Genomic DNA, 22,348 nt, shown 5'->3' on the forward strand with positions numbered 1-22,348 from the left:
GGGCAACAAACATGATTCTTACATCTGATTTGTAAACTAACTGCAACTTAGAAAAACATACAGAAAAACTATATAATTGAGTAAAAGTCAAAAAGTAGTTGCATTTAAACATATTTATGTAATACAGTATATTTTAGATTGAAGTAACATTAATGCTGGACATAAAACCCAAGTAGCGAATCTGCTGAACCCTTCAAAAATCTATGTGCGCTGTGGGGAGTAATGGACGTTCAACGTATATTTTTCGAGATAACAAAAATAAGGAGTGCCTGAAAACGTGCTTCGTGTTCATGTGTTCATGTTAATATCGTAATGTTTGCACCAAGCAACACAATTTTCAGTTCTGAGGTCAAGATTCATTTAGATTTTCGATATTCTGTTTGTTATAAATGGTTCTACAAAGTTCTAATTCTATTCTACACGGGTTGATTTGGTTCTCTAATAGAACTTTTTCAGCGCCCGCCCTCTAACAACATAACCCCCAAAAATCACAACCCTGAGAATTTATAATCGATCTGTAAGTCATTTGAGCGAGCATAACATAAGCCCCGCCCTTCCCCGCCCACTTTACACCAAGACTACGTTCACATTACCAGGTCAAAGTGGCACAAATCTGATTTTTTGCGCTGATGTGACTCAGATCTGATGTTTTCAGGGCTGTGTGGACACGCAAATCTGATCTTTTCAAATCCAACCTGAGTCACTTTCATATGTGGTCCTAGATTGGATACGTATCTGATTTGTGGCCATGCGACCTTAATGTGATGCTCAGATCGGAATTCATGTGCTCTTTTTTCACTGTGCATGCGCCATCATTCAGCGTTACCATGGCAGCAGCACCAAACATCTCACATCTCATATCACATCACATCTCACCTTTTTCTCCTTCATCTTGCTCTAATAATGAATCTGAGAGCTGATCAGAGTTAATTATCTTCTCAGCGAAGCTCGTTCTGCTCATTAGTTTGTTGCTGATGATGCTCGTGATTCATTCATGTCACGTTACTGAGTAGGATGTGCTCATGCGGGTCATTTCAGGACGCCGGTTTGTTCACATTAATGACAGATTTGAATCACTTACCTAAACGAGTGTGAACCATCGTGTCAGAGAGATCGGATTTTAGCAAAAAAACAGATTTGAGCAATGAGGCTTGTAATATAAACGTTGCTCAAGATGCCTAGTTTTCGTGATGAACAGTGGCTACAAAGGAGCCAAAGTACAAGTCTTCCAAATTTCTCAAGTATAGTAATGCAGTAGAATCCGTATTTCAGTATTTTTCAGCCCTGCAAATGACCAAATCTAATTTGTATGGTCACATCTGTTCCCATAGAGTGGGATCCAAAAGTCTGAGACCACATTGAAAATCTAAGATATTTATTTTTTTAAATTAAGAAATATTCAAGATTCTGCGCTGTTTCAAATGTAAGCAATTGTGTGAAATTGACCGTGTTGAGGCTTTTATCTGAAAGGCTCAGATTGTCTGATTTCTTCCAGTGAAGCTCATGTTCAGACTTTTAGTTGGATTTGATCTACTGATCAGAGTTTTTGCACAAACTTTTGGCGCCCATGCAGCTCGAGTGCTCACTGTCACTGAAGCAAAAGAACATATCACCAAAAACTAAAATTCTGAAATTCATGCTAAAGTTTTAGAGATTCCACTTTGCACTCAAATTGTCATGCTGATAATAGAATTTCTAATGAAAATATTTCTATTAAATATTAATAAATTAGAAACAAAAAAAAGCAGAAGCGGAAGCTTTTTCAGTGGTGGTCCCAGACATTTTGATCCCACTTTGTCCACACCGGTTGTTAGTATCAGCTGGACACTGATTATGTCTGGGCTGCAAACACATGATTTTTGATTAAATGTCAAAGAATAACATGAAAAAAAATCTGGTCAGCTTGAATCTCATGTCCAGAGATGTGGTTTGAACCTTTGACGTGGCTTGAATCCGATTTGATGTCAGATTGCATGTAGCTTTTTGCTATTCAGACAAATTGGAAATCCAGAAAAGGTGGAATTGAGCTGCCGGTATTAACAATTATTGTTAAGATTAATTTGGCACAATTATTTTTACAAAAATACTAAATGCACAAGACCAAGTAAACCAATATACAAATTCTTTTTTTTTAATTTTTATGTTTAGAGAGTGTTTTATTTTGGCCAAAAAATCTTTATTATTATCTATAATAAATAATTATAATTGATAATAATCAATACTAATGTTCCAAAATCAATGTTAAATCACCAACTTCAGGTGCGTCGGTGCATTTTTACTCCACTAGAAGGAAGATAACACAGTCAGCTCTGTGGACACTGTTTGTGATGTAATGGCTTTGCACAAAAAGGATCAACAAAGGCTGAAATATAAGCCCTCATTGCTCCACCTGTGATAAAGACTGCAGATCAGTTTCTTTATCGCCCACTGATGACATAGCAGTTCCCAAAAGAATGGGGCTGTGGTGCAACCTAAGGTTACATGAGTCTAAGGTCTCCATGTCCAATGCCAAGCATGGGCTACAGGGGTATAAAGCCCCCCAGCATTGGGCTGTGGAGCAGTGGAACTGTGTTCTCTGGAGTGATAGAGCTCCATCCAGTACCTTTGGGATGGGTTGGAGTGATCCAAAACTGACCATCCAACATCAGTACCTGACCTCACTAATGCTCAATCAAATCCTCACAGCAATGTTCCAACATCTAGTGTAAAGCCTTCCCAGAAGAGGATGAGCAGGTGTCCACCAGCTCTTGGACTAATAGTGTTCTAGTGTTCTTTAAATATAAAAGGCAAAATCAGATCTAAAATCAGGACTCTTATTCTGAAAGGTCTGATGAAGCTTGTTTATTAAACAGTATTTCTCTTGTAATTTAAAATTTGAGCATACACAATCAGGCACTGTACAGTCGTATGCAAAAGTTTGTGCACCCCTGGTCAAATTCTATCGATTTATTGATTTTCTAAGTAACCGTAAGTGAAAACAGCCTCTACAGAGACACATTTCTGCACATTTAAATGCACAATTACTGTTTATTTTGCTGAATTTAATATATTGGGAAATTTTTTTCCAAACGGTTTTGTGCATTTTATATTCTAGATCGTGTTTTTTTTTTCCAGCAATAAAAATTGTGCAGTAAAATTAGCAGAAAAATGCCATATTTAAGTGTGGTCTGTGTAGAAGATGGTTGTTTTCCTCTTAGACTGGACGTTCACACTATTGCATTCGACTGTATGTATCAGTGAACTAAATAGAGTAATAGTGCCCACTTGATGTTTTCAGTCTGTTGAGAGATAATAGACCTGTGTTTTAGAAGAATTTACCTCAGTATTGTAGATAGATGAAGGTTCTCTAGATTTACAGCACTATACTGTACCTTAACAAGAAACTATGTATTTAAAAGTGAGCTGAAAAGCAACGTATGTGTTCTTTATTATTATTTGTAAAGAGTGAGATCTTTAATGTACTTAATCTATAATGTATTACATTAACACAGCTTTGCCAAACACGCTGTACCAGTATGTGGTGTAGTTTAATAAATCTGGAAGGATTCTCATCTTCTATATTTGTGATTTTGAAGTTGAAGGCGTACGTGTATCACATTTAACCTTTTTTAATCTCTCAGCTTCTACTCCCTCTTCCTTCACCACAGGACAGAGGAGTTTCAGTCCAGCTCCAAACTGTGTGACTATTCAAATACTGATTCAGTCAAACTGCAGCTTTTTTGGTTTTCAGGGCTGCAAAATGTGGCATGTTTGTATTTGTTTCTATTTGTGAGTAACTGTGTGTTGTTTTAAAGTTCGCTACTACAAAACACGAGTGTTTTAAAGGGGAATTCCACCGATTTTTCAAAATTTCTGCATAATTCAGGGGGTTAGATGTAAAAAGTTATAGAGAAACATTTTTAAAAATCCATTCACTGGGGATACATGCAGGACCTTGAGAGGCCAAAAACACTTTTTTCAGATTTTCCACTATTTTCCATCATCAACATTCCATATAATCTCAGAAGACTCGTGTAGGTTCACTAGTGGTTTTGGATAATAAAATGTCTATATTTGTGTTGTAGTCATGGCGACCCCTGGTTCCTATCACCACCACTGTAAAGACATCTGAACCATTTCACACCAAACCACTCTGAATGACTCTGTTTACATTACACACACTGAATTATGCAGAAATTTAGAAAAATCTGTGAAATTCCCCTTTTAAAATTAGCATCTTGGAGATGGAATCCATTTTGTATTATGTCCAGCAGAGGTCGCCGGTGAGCTTCAGCTTATCTTTCCGTTACAAACAAGGCCCACTGTGTTCCTTCACCAGTTCAGTAAATGACCTCCTTCATGTGATGTTAATAATCATAACCTGCACACGGAGGCTCAGACAGCATAATAGCATCGTAGTCTCTGCACTTGCACAATCTACATTTACAGGTGTAGAAATGAGGCAGAGGCAGGACTGACCGTCTTGAGTTACAAAAACTCACTCTGTGTATCGCTGCTGTCAGAAAAAAAAGTCCAAAATTGTAGTTTTACAGGAGAATTAAAAAAATTCTTAATTCATAATCGAAGTTAATATAACAAGCTTTTTTTCCAAGTAGTTGTAGACAATTTTTGTCTATTCATAATTAAATTTATACAGTTTAAAGGGTAGACTGAGTTTTCAAAATATGAAAAAACTCAAAAACGTCAAAAATGGAGATACAAGGTTTTCGGCACAACAGCGACGATACTGTAAATACAATATTCACATTAGTTTTTTAAAAACTACCAAAACTAAACTGTTGCACTCATACAGCACACTTACACTGATCAGGCGTAACATTATGACCACCTCCTTGTTTCTATGCTCATTGTCCATTTTATCAGCTCCACTTACTATATAGGTGCACTTTGTAGTTCTACAATTACAGACTGTAGTCCATCTGTTTCTCTGCATACTTTGTTAGCCCCCTTTTACCCTGTTCTTCAGTGGTCAGGACCCCCATGGACCCTCACAGAGCAGGTACTATTTGGGTGGTGGTTCATTCTCAGCAGTGCAGTAACACTGATGTGGTGGTGGTGTGTTAGTGTGTGTTGTGCTGGTACGAGTGGATCAGACACAGCAGTGCTGCTGGAGATTTTAAACACTGTGTCCACTCACTGCCCACCCTATTAGACACTCCTACCTTGTCAGTCCACCTTGTAGATGTAAGGTCAGAGACGATAGCTCATCTGCTGCTGCACAGTTTGTGTTGGTCATCCTCTAGTCCTTCATCAGTGGTCACAGGACGCTGCCCACAGGACGCTGTTGGCTGGATATTTTTGGTTGGTGGACTATTCTCAGTCCAGCAGTGACACTGAGGTGTTTAAAAACTCCAGCAGCACTGCTGTGTCTGATCCACTCAGACCAGCGATTACCAGTCTGTAATTGTAGAACTACAAAGTGCACCATATAGTAAGTGGAGCTGATAAAATGGACAATGAGCATAGAAACAAGGAGGTGGTCATAATGTTATGCCTGATCGGTGTAGATTACACAGCTCTCACATATTAGCTTGCATTATTTAAAATACATCAGTTTTAAACTGGAATTACAGTACAGTTATGCTCATTATTGAGATTACATATATGCAACAAATGCAAATTTTCATAATAATACTTTTACAGTCCTATACACATGAACATTTTTTTATATTTTTAGGCTGCAGTTCACAAACAAAACAAAACTGTCCAGGTTGTTCAGACAAGGAAAAACATGGTTTTCCATGACAACTTTCCAAGAAAGTCTCAGGTTTTTACTGAATTGCACGTGGCCCTCTCCTTAACTGGAGATTAGAAATGACTTAACACAGGACAAAAACAGAAGACCAAAGAGGAACAATACTTTGTTTTAAAATGAGGTTAATAACATTATCATTTCTTGTTCAACTTGATTTGGTGTTATTGTGTTATACGCACAGTAGGCTTTATTAGAAGAACATTATTAGCTGTATTTTTAATTTTATTCTGATCAGAGTGAATAGGGAAGGTGTAGAATGCTGGAGCAGAACTGACAAAACACTGTTTCTTTTTAGTACGAACCAATAAAATCATGGATCCTATAAAAATAACCTGTAACAAACTTAGAAAGCTATTTACTAGCTGACCAAGTTTGTAAAATAGCTTGATTTTGCTGCTGTTCTCAGTTACATTCTATGAAAAATATTGTTCTTTTTCAGTTTTCGATCCCTTTTATTTCGTTCTAATCAAATCAGTCTTCAGTCCGGATCATCAGAGCCTCACAGACAATCCACATTTTTGCTACAACCTAATTCGTAAGGATGATAAGCATAAGGATGAATGGAGACCATCTGGAGGACCACTGCCTCAAGTCAATAGCTGTTTCATGTCTCTGGCTCCCCCTGCTGGTCACAGTGTGTCATTGCTTTGTTCTGAGAGAGTCCTGTGGCAGCCGGTCCACTCTAACGTCTCGGCCCACTGCCCGGTCCGAGTGACCCGCACCTTCCCTGGGTCGAACCTCCAGTACTTCTGCTCTCGGAAGAAGTAAAGGCGGCCGTCCGGCCTGGTCAGCACCCCGTTAGCCCCCCTGGGGACCCCCTTCCAGTCTGCAAGGCTGCGTGGATAGTACGGCTCAGAACGAAGCGTCTCTAGGTTGAGCACAAAGTAGCGTGAGCCTTTAAAAAGTACCATGCGGCCCAAAGGGCTGTAGAAGAAGGCACAGTCCAGGTGGCGCGGCAGGCCCAACTCGCTGCTCTTCCTGGGGAACCCCGGGTCCAGGTTGGTGCCGGAGTACCGCCACATTCGCTTACCTGGGAAACAAAGAGTAAAGATAAACATGTATATATAATGTAGATGGTGATGACATACGCACCACACAACTTTAGAGTCACTTATGATTTTATGTACTTGCGGTGGATCATTCTCAGCACTGCAGTAACACTGACGTGGTGGTGGTGTGTTAGTGTGTGTTGTGCTGGTACGAATGGATCAGACACAGCAGTGCTGCTGGAGTTTTTAAACACTGTCCACTCACTGTCCACTCTATTAGACACTCCTACCTTGTCAGTCCACCTTGTAGATGTAAAGTCAGAGACAATAGCTCATCTGCTTCTGCACAGTTTGTGTTGGTCATTCTCTAGTCCTTCATCAGTGGTCACAGGATGCTGTTGGCTGGATATTTTTGGTTGGTGGACTATTCTCAGTCCAGCAGTGACACTGAGGTGTTTAAAAACTCCAGCAGCACTGCTGTGTCTGATCCACTCGTACCAGCGCAACACACACTAACACACCACCACATCAGTATTATTGCAGTGCTGAGAATGGTCCACCACCCAAATAGTACCTGCTCTGTGAGGGTCCATGGGGGTCCTGACCACTGAAGAACAGGGTAAAAGGGGGCTAACAAAGTATGCAGAGAAACAGATGGACTACAGTCTGTAACTGTAGAACTACAAAGTGCACCTATATAGTAAGTGGAGCTGATAAAATGGACAGTGAGCGTAGAAACAAGGAGGTGGTCATAACGATATGCATGATTGGGGTATATATCATAAGGTAGACACCATTCAGGTTATTTGGGAGATGTTAGATGAAATAAAATGATAAATAATACAAAAATTATGTTTACAATTTTAGTTTTATCCACATTTAGTTTGTCCAATTTTAGTTTTATCCAGATTGAAATATGAGGCATTCTGGATATTATTATTTTTTTAGAACATAATCTCTGTCGGGGAGCGGCACGGTGGCGCAGTGGGTAGCACTGTTGCCTCACATCAAGAATGGCCTGGGTTCGATTCCCAGCCAGGCGACCGGGTAGTTTCTGTGTGGAGTTTGCCTGTTCTCCCCGTGTCTGTGTGGGTTTCCTCCCACAGTCCAAAAAACATGCAGTCAGGCCAATTGGATATGCTAAATTGCCCCTAGGTGTGAGTGAGTGTGTGAATGTGTCTGTCTGTCTGTCTGCCCTGCGATGGACTGGCGACCTGTCCAGGGTGTATCCTGCCTTCCGCCCAATGACAGCTGGGATAGGCTCCAGCACCCCACCGTGACCCAGAAGGATAAGCGGTTTAGATGATGTATGTATGTATGTATAATCTCTGTCATTTCAGAGTCTTTTACAGCTCTGTTTATCATTTTAGATGTTTATACAGCCTCCAATTGATTATCTACAATCTCTTCATCTAAGTTGTTTAGATGAACATATTAGAATCATTTCATATATTTATCTGCAACTAAATTGTTTTTTTATTGTGGAAAAATATGATTCCAAACTTGTACACTATACACTAGTGTACATATGACATTTGACCTCATAAAAAAAAATTATCTGAAGTAAAAATTGAACTCTTTAGCCACATTTAGGCCCAATCCCATTTCACTCCTCACCCCTACCACTGAGCCCTTAGCCCTCTGTTTTGCACATTCATGTCTAGGGGTAGGGTGTCCCGATTCCTGTTGAGATAGAAGGGTAGGGTGAAGTGTTTGGGCAACATGGCCCTCCAAACGGAGGTTTTTCAGAGACTCCAAACAGAGTTTTATGAGAAAAGAAGAAAAACCAGCAAGATGGCTGAACAAGAGACCAAAGAAACCCACAAATGTGAGAATTTTCTCGGTTGAAAAATTACGATAACCATTGTATTATCTAAGTTTAATGTTGTTTTAATGTATTGTGTTCATTTTCTTCAAAACAAGCATAAAAATCGGTAATAGCATGCTAATGTCTCGGTAGCTAGCTAGCTAACTTAAATAGTCCAGCAGTTCTGACGCCTGAAGTACCAGAATGTAACTGCTGCTCCATTTAAGGTGGAACAGGAAAATTCGAACGAGAAGCTGGTGAATATCTGACTTCAGCTTCATATCACTGAAGAATTAGGGGTGGGTGATAATAAATAATTGCCCCCCCTCTTTGAAGGCATATGATGGCCTAAATGTAACTAAAGCCCAGCAGTGAGGAGCTGAACTTTACCCTCCTCTGCTATCACTGCAGACTGGCAGGGTCGCCTACAGAGCAGCACTAGTAGCTGTTAATGAAGTAATGCTCTTTTTATTTGAGGGTTGTTCCATTTCGTGGGGAAGATTTTAAACACTACCCCAGTTCCAAGGGGCAAACAGACACTCGAAAACAAGCATTAAGCATGTTTTGCATGGGTAGATAAATGAATGGATTCCACTAAATATCAAATCAAAATAGCAAATTCTAGAAGCAAATATGACAGTCAGTCAAAAAAGACTGAAGCTGAATAGTAGCTGCCTTCTAAGCCCTGCCCTGCAAAGAAGGGTGGGGGGGGGGATTCTTAAACAAGATTAGAAAAACTGAGTCAGCAGACATCTGGGTTGTTGTGTTTACAGCATTAACAGCAGTATTTTACTCTCCCATGATTTAAATAGGAGAGCAATTTAAGAACGTAGGAGGCCTCAGCCAGTTGCTTGTTTCTCAAAGCTGTTTGAGGGTGGGAAACACTCTCTGGATCTCATATTCGAGCCTGCTTTATGTGTGGGATGGAATAAAGTTAGGACACCTGCAACAGTAATGATAGCCCACCTTTAAAAAAGTACAGCTTGCCGTCCAATGGGGAGAAGGCTGCAGCCTCGATGGCGAATGGGAGGTGAGGCCAGCGCTGCTGAAGAATAAGGGGGCTGCTTACATTTCCCTCAGATGACACCGTCCAGAACAGCCCACCCCTAAAGACCAGCACTGTCCCATTCCCATCTGTAATAAGAACGTGTGAACATGTAAAATCAGGGCCATTTTTCAAAGTTTACTTCTTCGGTCTTTCACAGCTACAGTACTGCTACAGTACAGTACAAAAGTCAAAGACCACCCTTCATTCAATTAATTTACAGCCAACACAGCCACTTATTCATTTTTCAGTGTTCAGAAAAAAACAGAAAATATACTGTATATTTAAGAGAAAATGCCTTTTTTACAGCTCCCATTCTTCTGTTTTTCCAAAGTTCAGTCTCAGAAGTTGGTTGTATTTTCTGCTTCTCGCAATCTAATTACAACTTTAAACCTGTTGAACTAAAATCTTAATCCACATCTCAGATGTCCAGTTTTCGTGTTCTAGTGCAGATGTTCTTCTTTTGTGTCCGTCTCCTGAGGTTCTTCTTGACAGCATGTATCATCTATATAATCGCCTCAGAAATATCTCTTTAAAATTGCTTGTACTCATTGGCTGTTTAGACTGGAAATAAAATAAACGAAGGATGGTCTCTGACTTTTGCATAATACTTTATGAGGTTAGTGTAGCTAAACAGTAATGAAAGTGTTTAGCCACTAGTTAGCATTAGCAATAACAATGTCAGAAACTACAAATTCAAGTCAGTTAGAAATTACTGAAACAACTTTGCATAGTTCGAGGCAAGTATGTGATGATTTAGGCCGGGGCCATATTAAAAAATCTCAACATGTCCATGATCCAGAGAATAAATAATGTTTTGCTATAACCACAACCCAAACTGGCCATCGTTTATTCAAATGATGCCAAAATGTCACCAGCAAAATTCGGGCACTTACAGTAGTCTTTAAAATCAATATCTGAAATAAATGAAAAAATTATACATACATATATATATATATATATATATATATATATATATATATATATATATATATATATATGCATATATAATTTTATTGGGCAGTACAATGCTAACTTTACTGCTACTGTGTGCTGATTGGTTGGTGAGCGGAGCAGCTCATTGGCTGTTCATGCTGACCAATGTCATGGACGTACATGAGACGCCGTTCTAAACTCCTGCAACTCGAGTTTAAATGCTCTTAAAAACATAACAGCAGTGTTAAAATGTTTTATGCTGTTCTGTGTTCAGGAACAAATTGTATTCTGTAATATTAAAAAAGTTTAAGCATTTATGAACTATGATTTTGCTCAAATGCTCCATCTTAACCCATTCATTTTGGACTCTCTCAGGAGCGCCCTCTAGTGTTTGAGAAACCCTGAAGACATTACAGAGCAGTAACTGTCCTGTCTACACGTTCTCTGATATGACAGGTGTTTTAGAATTGTGGGGTAACTGCTATCCCATTGATTGTTGCTGGGGAGAGGGGGGTGGGAGTGCACATTATGTTGCAGTGCATGCTGGGGATTGTAGTGCAGCACACTGTGAAACCGGCTAATATTTATAGAAAAGTAAAATCATCATCTATAAGCTTCCATTACCTGTTATCTACATTAGCCTCATTAGCGCCACTCCAAGACACGAAATGCCTTAGCTGATTCACTACATTGGGGGTAAAGCAGTGGTGTAAATTTGGTGCCTGTCATGTTCATGTTATAGCCTTACCCATTGTGATGGCATCGAACAGGCCTTGGCAATAGTGCGGCTGGGAAAGGTTCCTGTCTGTAGGTTCCTCAGCTAGTTCCCAGTCCTGCATGGCCCAGCTCAGAGCCCGGCTTGGTATCTGCACCGCAGCACCACCAGATGGCTTACCTACACAAACACACACAAACAGAGCTTGAAACTGTAAATCAGAAATGTAGAGTGATACAGTGCAGCTCTCATGCGACTGATATACTCTGTGAGACATGTAATCTCCTGATGATTGAAAGAAACTTTCAGCTATATTTAGTATGCAGGGGAAGGCCTGCACTGTGGGAAAGTAAACTTAAAGGCAACATCTAAATATCTTTGACTCTGTAGCTAAGCAACAGCTAGAAATTTCCCATAATACTCACTCATATATCTTAACATACTGTGAATACTGTAACATTTACAATGATAGTCAATGACAATAATTTTAGAAACTTAAATTTAAAAATAGATATATATTAAAAAATATGTTGTCAATGTTTTGGTATTTGTTTCATGGCTTTTATATTGCTAGAAATTTATGAAACAGGATCATCAGTTTTACCAAACGCAACCAAACATTAATAAAAAATATTGTTTTATAGAAAACGTGTATACACTAGTCTTTGTACTTAGACACCTGTATGAACCTCTATCCTTGAACACAAGGTTTTACATTTTTAAATAAACAGACATTATGATCATTCATCATAACACATAATACATAAAAACAAATTTTCATGTTTTTTTCTGGGGTCACACCACCTGGATGAACCTTAACCATGACTAAAAAGTGACTGCTGACTTTGGCATTGCAGCATGAAGGTCCCTTGAGGTCTTTTTTATGATGCAACATCCTGCCCACTCACTGTTTGCTGAATTTAACAAATTGGAGAGAAAAAAAAATCATACATACGAAAATATGTATGTTTCAATCAAATAAACAGAAATTGTGCATTAAAATCTTCAAAAACACCATAGTTGTGTAGAAGATGTGTTATTTGCAATTTGTTGTATAAAATATGCATGTATACACTATATGGCCAAAAGTATCCTAATAACTGAGTTCAGGAGTTTCAGCCACACCCATTGCTAACAAGTGTACAAAATCAAGCACATAGCCATGCAGTTGCCATAGACAAACACTGGCAGTAGAATGGGTTGTACTGAGCTCAGTGACTTTAGACATAGCTCTGCCATAGGATGTCAGCCCTGCCACATGTCAGTTCATTAAATTTCTTCCCTGCTAGATCTGCCCCTGTCAACTGTAAGTGCTATTATTGTGAAATGAAAGCATCTAGGAGCAACAACAGCTCAGCCTCAAAGCAGTAGAAACAGAGCAGGGCTGTGCTGAAGCACACAGCTAACAGAAATATTCTAGACCGAGGTTGGTAACACGCAGCTCTTTTACTGTCCTGTTGTGGCTCCACAGCAGAATTAGATTTGCAGGTAAAAATAAAATAATCCTCCTTTACAGTAAAATAAAGCTCTGCTGATCGTTCAACACAGTTTAACAATAAATGGTCTGGAGTTAATGTAGAACTGCTAAATCACCCTTTAACCCTGAAGATCAGCGCAGACGGCAAAGAGGGAGATTTCAGACGAACATTGATAATTTGGAGATGAATAGACTTATTTGTGTTTATAATCACTCCAGCTGGTTTCCTGATACGTTTAATCTGCAACGAGAAACTTTCAAACACTAAAAAGTCACAAAGAGCAAGTCTTATTAGAATCTTCCTGTTCCACATTAAAAGGTGCACCGGTTTCATCCTAGTGCCTCAGGCACCATTTAAGGTGGAACAGGAAGCTGGCTTCATCCTCATAAAAAAAACAAACATTGAGAGACATTTTACAAGAAACTGTTCTGCTTTTGTGGAAAAGTTTCCTGCCGGAGATGCGGGAAAAGAAAAGTGGCTATAGCTGAGCTAAAGCTTAAAGCAGAGCAAAGTCTGTGTTTTTTCATTTATATTATATTTTAGTCTATATTAGTACATCAGCAAATACTGAGACATATTTACAGCCAAGATGGAAAAATGGACAAAAATGTTTTGGCTCCCAAGGTGGTTTGATTTTTTTTGAAAGGACAAAATCTCCTTTGCGACCCCTGGTTTAGCCACGTCTTGGCTGACTGACTACACCTAAGTGAAAAAGTGGGTAAATGTAGTTTTTCGCCAAACTACTCCTTCAAACAGAGAACAGATACTGAAAACATGGATGTTTATGAATGTGAGGAAAACGTCCCGACGTTTAACACACGAGTATAACACAATGCTTCCTCTGATAAGGCCCAGGACGGCCGCACACCCATTTTGTTTGCAAAAGGCTGAGCAAACATTTGTTCAGGCCGCGGATAACATCTCCATCCCCAGAGGAGAGCTGTGGAGGAAAGACTCTGGGGCTGATGATATGGAGAGTGGAGCTGTCTCTCCAGAAGGAGACTACATGTCTCGTGTTTGGTTCTGGGTGGATGAACTCTGGATATGTGTCCAGTCCACAGGATATAGATCACTTCCACTGTTTGTCAGGCCTAAAGCTTAAGAGACAGTACATATGAATGAACTAGGTTGAGTGTTCGTCTACAAAACAGAATAAAAAGGTTTGTACTGACTAGCATTTGGTTAAAAGCTTATTGCAGACTTGACAGACCAGATCTAGAATGCTAAAATACAATTTAGGATTACTCCAAACATAATCAGTAGTTTGTTACATTGTAATCTGCTAATGATTTACCACCTTTGTTTGTTTAATTTCCAGTCATTTAGTACAAATTATTAATATAAGATCACCAATCAACTGAGAAAGAAAAAGGGAAATAAGTTACAAAAACAGGTTCCAAAACTGGAATTCAAAAAATCTACAGAGAAAATGTGTCTCCTAATAACCACCTGGAAGACCTGGTAGACACCAAAACTGCTCCCATCAGATAAGCAGCACTTAAAGCTTTCATCTTTGAGAGAGAGGAGAAAGTCAAGCTGCTTCAGATCTGACACAGGTGTTTCTGTCCATCCTTCCACTGTGAGAAGACAGCTCAGCGCTGTGGGTCTGAAAGGATGTGTAGCTGTCAAGAAGAACCTCACTGAGAAAAGGAGACGAACACATCAAACAAAGAAGCTGAACGAGATTTACACAGAAAAGAGGTGAACACTCAAAAGTTGTGTGAATTTCTGTTTGGTGTCCATAAGAGTTAGTGAAGGTCAGATACTGTGTGTGGGAGTAAAGCTATTTGGGTTGGTGTGGAGTCTGGTTGTTATCACTGAGCAGCAATTAGCCTGAGATCCAGGGAGAAGACACAGTCCTACAGGCATCAGAGACAAGCCTGCAGCGAGCACCAACAGGCTCCAGTGGGAATATGGTTTAAGGTGAGGTCAGGGCTGAAAACAATTCCACTCATTCTCTCTCAGAATGATGAGCACTGCAGGTTAGGGATAGATATGTTTTGTAGGTATGATAAACAATGTCAAACATGCCATGCATTTTTCTATGTGATGGATATGGTCATAAAAAAGAGCCTGAAACAATGACAACCAGCGTATGTCAACCGCATAAACTGCCAGCTGTGGTAAATACTAAACTACTGTACTTCATTACTGCATACATGCTTGTGTATGATTTTGTATAATCTGTACTTTGTACTCAGCACCGTTGCCTCACAGCAAGAAGGGCCTGGATTCGGTTCCCCGGCCGGGTGACCAGGGTCCTTTCTGTGTGGAGTTCTCCCAGTGTCTGGGTGGGTTTCCTCCCACAGTCCAAAGACATGCAGTCAGGCTGACTGGACAGGCTAAATTGCCCCTAGGTGTGTGTGTGTGTGTGTGTGTGTGTGTGTGTGTGTGAGTGTGTGTGTGTGTGTGTGTGTGTGTGAGTGTTAATGTATATGTCTGCCCTGCGATGGGCTGGCGGTCTGTCCAGGGTGTTGCCTGCCTTCCGCCCAATGACCGCTGGGATAGGCTCCAGCAGCCACCCCCCTTACCCGGAAGGACATGCAGCTTAGAAAATGTGTGTGTGTGTGTGTGTGTGTGTGTGTGTGTGTGTGTGTGTGTGTGTACTTTGTATTCAGGTATTATAGGAATTAAATACTTTGACTTATAGTCAGTTGCATTTCTTGAATAAAAACATGCATATTTTTAATTCTTATATTTTCATTTAGACCTTCAGAATTACCTGCTGCAAATCATGAAGGCCAGGATATGTTTACCTTTTTCTATTATTTTTCCTTTCGAGTCCTTTGCATTTTAATTTATTGGTTTTTATTAAAACATTTAATCAAGAAACAGTCCTAGTACAGCCCATCAGTCGCCGCATCACACACCACAAAATAAGAAAACATTTATTTGCTAAATTATTTAATGTGTGCTAGGGGTGGGAATCTCTAGGCACCTCACGATTCGATTTGATTATGATTGTGATTATAAAACGATTATTGATGCATCTTTTTCTATACAGGATTTCTATTTTCTCACTGTATGAGGACTTTTAAAGCAAAGTATTTATAATGATCCATAATGAATTTACTTCCAATATCTTTTATTAATAAATTAAATGGAAGTGATGTGGCAAGTGAACTGGAAGGCTCTCATTCACTGCTCTTGACTGGAGAACATGAGACACTGCTGTCACTCATCTGCCGTAAAATGTAGTTACAGTGACATAAGATGATATGGATGTTCACGCAGACATGAACTGGCGTGCAGACTGCAGGTCTGAAGTCGCTTCTCTTTTGAATTTGCATTTATAAGCAGCGCAGTTGGTTTCCTGGAATGTTAAACCTGCAACGAGAGACTGTCAAACACCAAAAAGTTGCGAAGCTGAAGTCGCATCTCTTTTAAATTTTCCCGGTCCACCTTAAATGGTGCTGCATTTACATTCTGGCGCCTCAGGCAGAATTTATGGTGGAACGGGAAAATTCGAACAAGAAGCTGGAGAATAAGAAGCGACTTCAGCCTCGTAAAACAGTTGAACGTGGTGGAGATGGGAGGAAAAGCAGCTATAGCTAAAGCTTAAAGCAGAGCGAAGTAAGTCTGCGATTTTGTTTATATTTTTAGCCTATACTAGGACATTATCACATACTGAGACATACTGGACATTAAATGTTGTGGCTCCCAAGGTGGTTTGATCTTTGTTGAAAGGACAAAATGGCTCTTCGTAACATTTGGGTTGTCGACTCCTGACCTAACCTGGCTTTTAATGCAGAGGGTGCTGGTCGGATTTCTCGCTCATCCAGCAGTGTTTTTGTTGTGTGCCGTCACAGACTGTCCGGGTGCTGCACTTCCGCACTTCCAAGTTCTGCTTTTTGCGTTCCGTCAACCTTATGTTATAAATTAAATATTTAGAAAATCGATTTTTGACATTTGTGAATCGATTCAGAATTGTTCACGTCCGCATCGCAATGTATCTAAGAATCGTTTGCATGTTTGTAAAAGGGGGTGTAACGATTCACTAAGTTCATTACGATATATGATACAGTGCAGTGGTTTCTTTATTTGATCATTTTTCGATACAGCAAAAATAAGGAGTGCCTCCTGTTAATATGCTTATCAGAGTGTTGTTCATCATTCAAAATGATGAAAGTACAATATTTTATTGCATATAATCCACTAGCCACAAGCTAATATATTAGCCGTGAGCTAACATATGCTGTGCTTTTTCTCCCTGCTCTCAGTTTAGAGGTAACAATGAAGTGATATTTTCAGAGGGCTTGCTTAGGTAATATTTACTATAATGTAATACAATTTAACATTAAAATATATTTATTATGTTAAATGTACGGTTTGTGTGCGTATTGAGTTGTGAGGCTCATACTGAATAATACAATACGTTGTAGTTGTATTGTTATACATCTTATTGTTTAAATGTCAATACTTTCTGACTTTTATGTATTTTTAGCTCCACATTTCCACTTTTAATTTAGTAAAACAGTGGTTTTCAACCTGTGGGCCCCCCAGTGGATCGTTATGGTGCTGCCAGGGGGCTGCCTGGAGTCATTCATTACAATACATAGAGGTTTAACCAAACCAGTAATGTCAAATATGACAACTATTAATGTTGTGATAATTATTTACAAAGATAATACATCAAATGTCAAGGTCGAGCTCAGTTACTGGTCCGGCAAAAAATCTGTACAAGTTCAGTAAAACACTTTTTCTTTGTATGGAATTCATTCAGCATAGATAAATGGCTTCAAACTGAAAAATCTGGGAATTGTTTTGCTGTTCCTCATGTTGCCTGATTATGTAGTCAAGTGAAATTCACTAGGCTACATTGATTATTGTGGGTTTTTTGCATCTGATAAGCCGATTAAATCTTCTTGTGGGCAGAGGAAGCTTCTGTGGTCGGTTGGGTGGTCGATGAGCTGCAAAAGGCAGGGAACTCCTGGAGTAAGATATTGCTAAAATACCACTTGCTAAAGTGCTAAAGTATCACTTCAATACAGTTTCTCTGTTCTTTTTCCACTCCTTCAAATTGCATAGTCCATTTTTGCCTTTAGCTTATTTTATCATTGCTTTTTACCAAATGTTTGATTTCTCCTCTTGTTTCTTCTTAAATAGTTTGTGTTTATTATCACAAATTCAAAAAACACTGTACTCAGTGCTCCACAGCTTTTATCCTGCTGGTGCATTTTGTTCATTCTTGTTTGCAAACCTCAGAAAAACTGACGTTGCCCAAGGCAATCGCCCAAGGTAATTCAGCTTCATGACAATCAGCATCTGGAGCTTTTCCCAGTCAAAATAAAGTGTGATATCACAGTCAGGACTGTGCATGTCCCCGAGGCATTACATTTGTATACATCCTTCAGTTATATAATCACAAAACAAGCCTCACTGAAAACAGTCCCTTCAGAAGCAGCTCAAATGGCATTTCCTATAGACCTCCTTCTGCAAAAGAGACCACATAAGTGACAACTCAAAAAACACTTAAAATGCCCATTCATTCTGTGCCCAAAACAGACAGACATCTCCTAAAATGTATCTTTGCGCTTTATCTGATCAGCATTGTCTGAATCCATCTGATAGGGCCGGCTATCCGAAAGCACACTCAAACATCCTCCTCTGCTGAAGAGAAGCGGGACTTTGCCCTAGAAGGCATTGAGGAAAGCAGAAGCATAAGTGTTTGTGCTCCAGAACGGCCAAAAAAACCAGATTCCCGACGCCTGAGCAGGTGAGTCCAGGTAGCGAGGTGTGCATTCCTCCACAAGAGCTGGAGGACTGACAGACGGACGTGTCAGGCAGTGCATGTGGAAACCTGCCTCATGGATGTTTGAGAACAGCCGAGTTTGACTGTTCGCCTGCTATGACTGCTAACTTTGAACTCAGCCTCACTCAGTTATCCCACAAAGAGTTCAGTTAAAAATGCACTGTAAGATTTTGTTGTTAAAACTGAAAGAAGTGTCATTACTAATAATTAAAACAGGCTAAAATATGATGAGTGTGCGCTGCTGCAAGTCTCCTGAAATGATCATTTAAAAGTCAAAGCCGTTGAATCGAGAGTTTTTCACACCACGTCGTACGTCTTTACGCACTAACATCACACACACAGATGATGTATAGATCTCAAATGATCTCTAGATCAACATTTTACTGATGAAGATATGATGACAGTAGTAGATAATTCACTCACATAATAATAATAATAATAAGTTCAACTTATGTAGTGTATACAGTGTCAAAAAAAATTCTAGAAGACTAGAGAAGAAGAGAAGAGAAGAAAAAAGGAAGGTTTTTAGCAGAGATTTGAAGGAAGACAAAGAAGAGCAATTACGAAGAGTGGAAGGTAGAGAATTCCAGAGTTTGGGGGCAGCAGCACTGAAAGATCTGCCACCCATAGTAGAGAGTCTACTTGAAGGAACTGTGAGGAGTCCAGAATCAGAAGATCGGAGAGCACGAGAGGGACGATATAATGAAATGAGAGCAGAAAAGTATGTCGGAGCCAGACCATGTAAAGCCTTGAAGGTAAGAAGAAGGATTTTGTGCTTAATCCTTGAACTAATAGGAAGCCAATGCAACTGTCGAAGAATAGGAGTGATATGAGCTGTGCGCTTGGTGGAGGTAAGAACCCTGGCTGCTGAGTTTTGGATGTACTGAAGACGATTGATTAGTTTAGCTGGAAGGCCATAGAAAAGTGAGTTACAGTAATCGATGCGAAAGAAGATGAGGACATTGATCAACATTTTAGCGTCAGTGTTACTCAGCATAGGGCGTAAGCATGCTATGTTACGCAGATTATAAAATGCAGTTTTGGTGACCAGCTTAATGTGAGACTCAAAAGTGAGAGATGAATCAAGAAGACAACCAAGGTTCTTAACAAAGTGGGCTGGCTTAATATCGACACCATCAATGTTGACTGAAAAATTCAATACCCGGGAAAGTAAGGTTTTAGCTCCAACTAAAAGAACCTCGGTTTTATCAGCATTTAGCTTCAGGTAATTGATTTGCAACCAAATTTTCAAATTATTTTTGAAAATTACATCTTTTTTTAAAAAAAGTGGCAAGACTAAGGTAATTTACATCATTTTCCACTTATTTCCCCCATAATGTTCCCTTAGAAAGTCAACAAAACATGTAATCTGACCACTGGTCTTTGCTTATGAACTCACAGTTTTTGGTTTCTTATAAAAGATATTATGTGTGTAAATTTGTAGTGGCTGTATACACAGTGGAGGTGTATTAAATATCAAAACAAAAGTGTCTGAATAATTGTTTTCCAGCCTTGTAATTCCAGTGTACATACTAAAAAAACTGCTGATATCAAATATCTGTAGTACTAAATTTCAGATAAGGAGGAAATTAATTTGTCGGTTTCATATGTCAGTGACAGGAAAATAGAAAAAACAGGAAAGAGTCATTTTGGACAGGAAAGAGAGCACAGAGAGCAGAGTGAAAACGTGGAGTGTGAGAATGTATGTGGTTCTGTGCCTTTTACTGAAAATATCCGGACAGTGAATTTAGTTACTTTTAGGTGCACCTCTTGCACAGGTGTTAACACAGCTTGTTTAATCTCGAGTAGAGCCTGTTACTGCAGCACAAACTCACTATTAATACTCTTGTAACTTTGTCTACAAACTTTTGCACATATAATGTAAATATAAAGCCCATAAATCACAAAGAAGCAGAAGTTTTTACCGTATAACTGTTGCACTGCTGTAATGTCGTCCCAGCTGAGCAGCAGGCTGCGCCCCATCTTCTTATAGTAGGGCGACATGAGGGCGTGACGGACGGGCGAGTGCTCTAATCCCAACGTGTGGCCGATCTCGTGGGCGGTCACCAGAAAAAGGTTATGTCCTTTATGGCCATTCAGCGTCCAGCGCTCCGCCTTGTCAAAGTGAGCCTCGCCCCGGCATGGGAAAAAAGCGTGAGCCAGGGCACCGCCTGGGAAACAAAGGCAAAGATGACAGAGAGGAGAGTCTGAGATGGAGCTTTATAGTCCCTCTGACTTGATTACAACATACCAGACATTTCTAACTGAAATGGCTTTGTTGCTTTGCGTGGTAATGTGCATCACATTATCAGATCTAAAATACTGGTTGTGTACTAGCAAGTAGAGTGTTCACACTGCTAAATGCAACGAAATGTAATGTACTATTACCAGCGAAAAACCGTGGCACAAGGCCAACTCTAGACTTTTGGGGGCTCTAAGCATGGGTTTATTGGGGGCCCATCCGCATAGGCACTCCCTCTAGACCTACACATTGTAAATGGTTTAAAAATAACACTCTGCTTGGATTGTGAAGGCTAATCTATCCATATCAACTACTACTACTCTTGTTTTCCAATGAATAGTCAAAACAAATGGCAAAAAAGATACTAATCTTTTAGCTTTTTCTGCTCAACTTCTCTATCTATTTCTATGTTTTGGCTCCAGATGAGTACATTCTTCTTCTGGAGGCATGATTCAGCAGTCATTTCATTTCATTTACCTCTGTTGAAACAGCACAGACCAGCAAGCATTTCATGCTGGTCTAAGATGGTCTATGCTGGTTTATGCTAGTCTGGTTCTGGTTTAGCTGGTCACCCCAGCATGGTCATGCTGGTTGACCAGCATAACAGCAACAAATTCAACATATGCTGATTTTGGTGATGACCAGCATATCAACTTCTGTTGAGCAGCAGACCAGCGTACAAACACGGTCTGTCGGAAGAAAACCTTGTATCTCCAAAATGGTAACTTCACAGACAATGAAAAGGACAACAGGCGTTTTCAAATCATGTCAAAAACTGAAAAACAACAAAAATGGAGATACGAGGTTTTCTTCCGACATCATCGATATGCTGGTTTTGCTGGTGATCAGCTATGCAGGACAATGCTGGGTTTTCTAGCAAGGCTAAAATTCGTTAGGGGTGCCCCAGGGCTCTAAGCAGCCGATTATGATGCTTATTAGGTAGAGTCGACACTGCTGAATGTCAAAATTCAGGCAAAAATTTTGAGCAAAAAACAATGTTTATGATAATACTCATTTCTAATAATTTCTATTAATTTCTATGGGATTTCTAGTAGTATGTTAGCACTAAGCTAATAGTGATGCAAGTTATTTTTATCGTTGTAGACTAGTGATGATCCATTTTGACATTTGAAGTTTGTAACAGACAATTATATTTCTGAAAGCCTAACCAATAGTAGAGCTCACATGGCTCTAGCTACCTAGATACCACAGAGAAAACAATTTTGATTGGCTAATTTTCGGTTGGTCGTTTCAAAGATTTTAGCCCTTTTGATTCCAACTAACACTTAACAATGACATAAGAGTATTACTGCAGAGTTTAAATACAACAAGAATGAAAAATTACAGACATGTATTTGGTTGGTTTGTAGAAACAATTAAAACGTCTCTGAATGACTAGAAGGTCCCGACGGTTCCTCTCTGACTATACCATGGACAATATACTAAAACTGATAATGACGTGTGGTCACAATGAATCATTTCACATCTAACCACTCTGAATGACTCTATTTACATCTTCACCAGTAAAACCAGTAACCAGAAAATCACAACCAGCAAATTATGAAAAAATTTTGAAAAGTCTGTGAAATTTCCCCTACAAATAAGCTCCTTTCCAGTGTGGTAACTGTA

General features: G+C 39.5%; 1 protein-coding gene across 1 annotated transcript in view; it reads right to left on the minus strand.

Moving 5' to 3' along the window:
* Positions 1 to 5,475: 5,475 nt before the first annotated feature.
* mmp28 (matrix metallopeptidase 28) overlaps positions 5,476 to 22,348 on the minus strand; it is a 39,533-nt gene continuing 22,660 nt past the window's right edge. Inside the window, exons 5-8 of the mRNA XM_036556714.1 lie at positions 20,403 to 20,648; positions 11,281 to 11,427; positions 9,518 to 9,685; positions 5,476 to 6,785 (exon numbers count right to left, since the gene is read on the minus strand). Of these exons, the coding sequence (XP_036412607.1) occupies positions 6,385 to 6,785; positions 9,518 to 9,685; positions 11,281 to 11,427; positions 20,403 to 20,648 (962 nt within the window). The 3' untranslated portion in view covers positions 5,476 to 6,384. The remainder of the gene's footprint in view (positions 6,786 to 9,517; positions 9,686 to 11,280; positions 11,428 to 20,402; positions 20,649 to 22,348) is intronic.

The sequence above is a fragment of the Colossoma macropomum genome, unplaced genomic scaffold (assembly GCF_904425465.1).
Source record: "Colossoma macropomum unplaced genomic scaffold, Colossoma_macropomum, whole genome shotgun sequence".
In the NCBI taxonomy this organism is placed as follows: domain Eukaryota; kingdom Metazoa; phylum Chordata; class Actinopteri; order Characiformes; family Serrasalmidae; genus Colossoma; species Colossoma macropomum.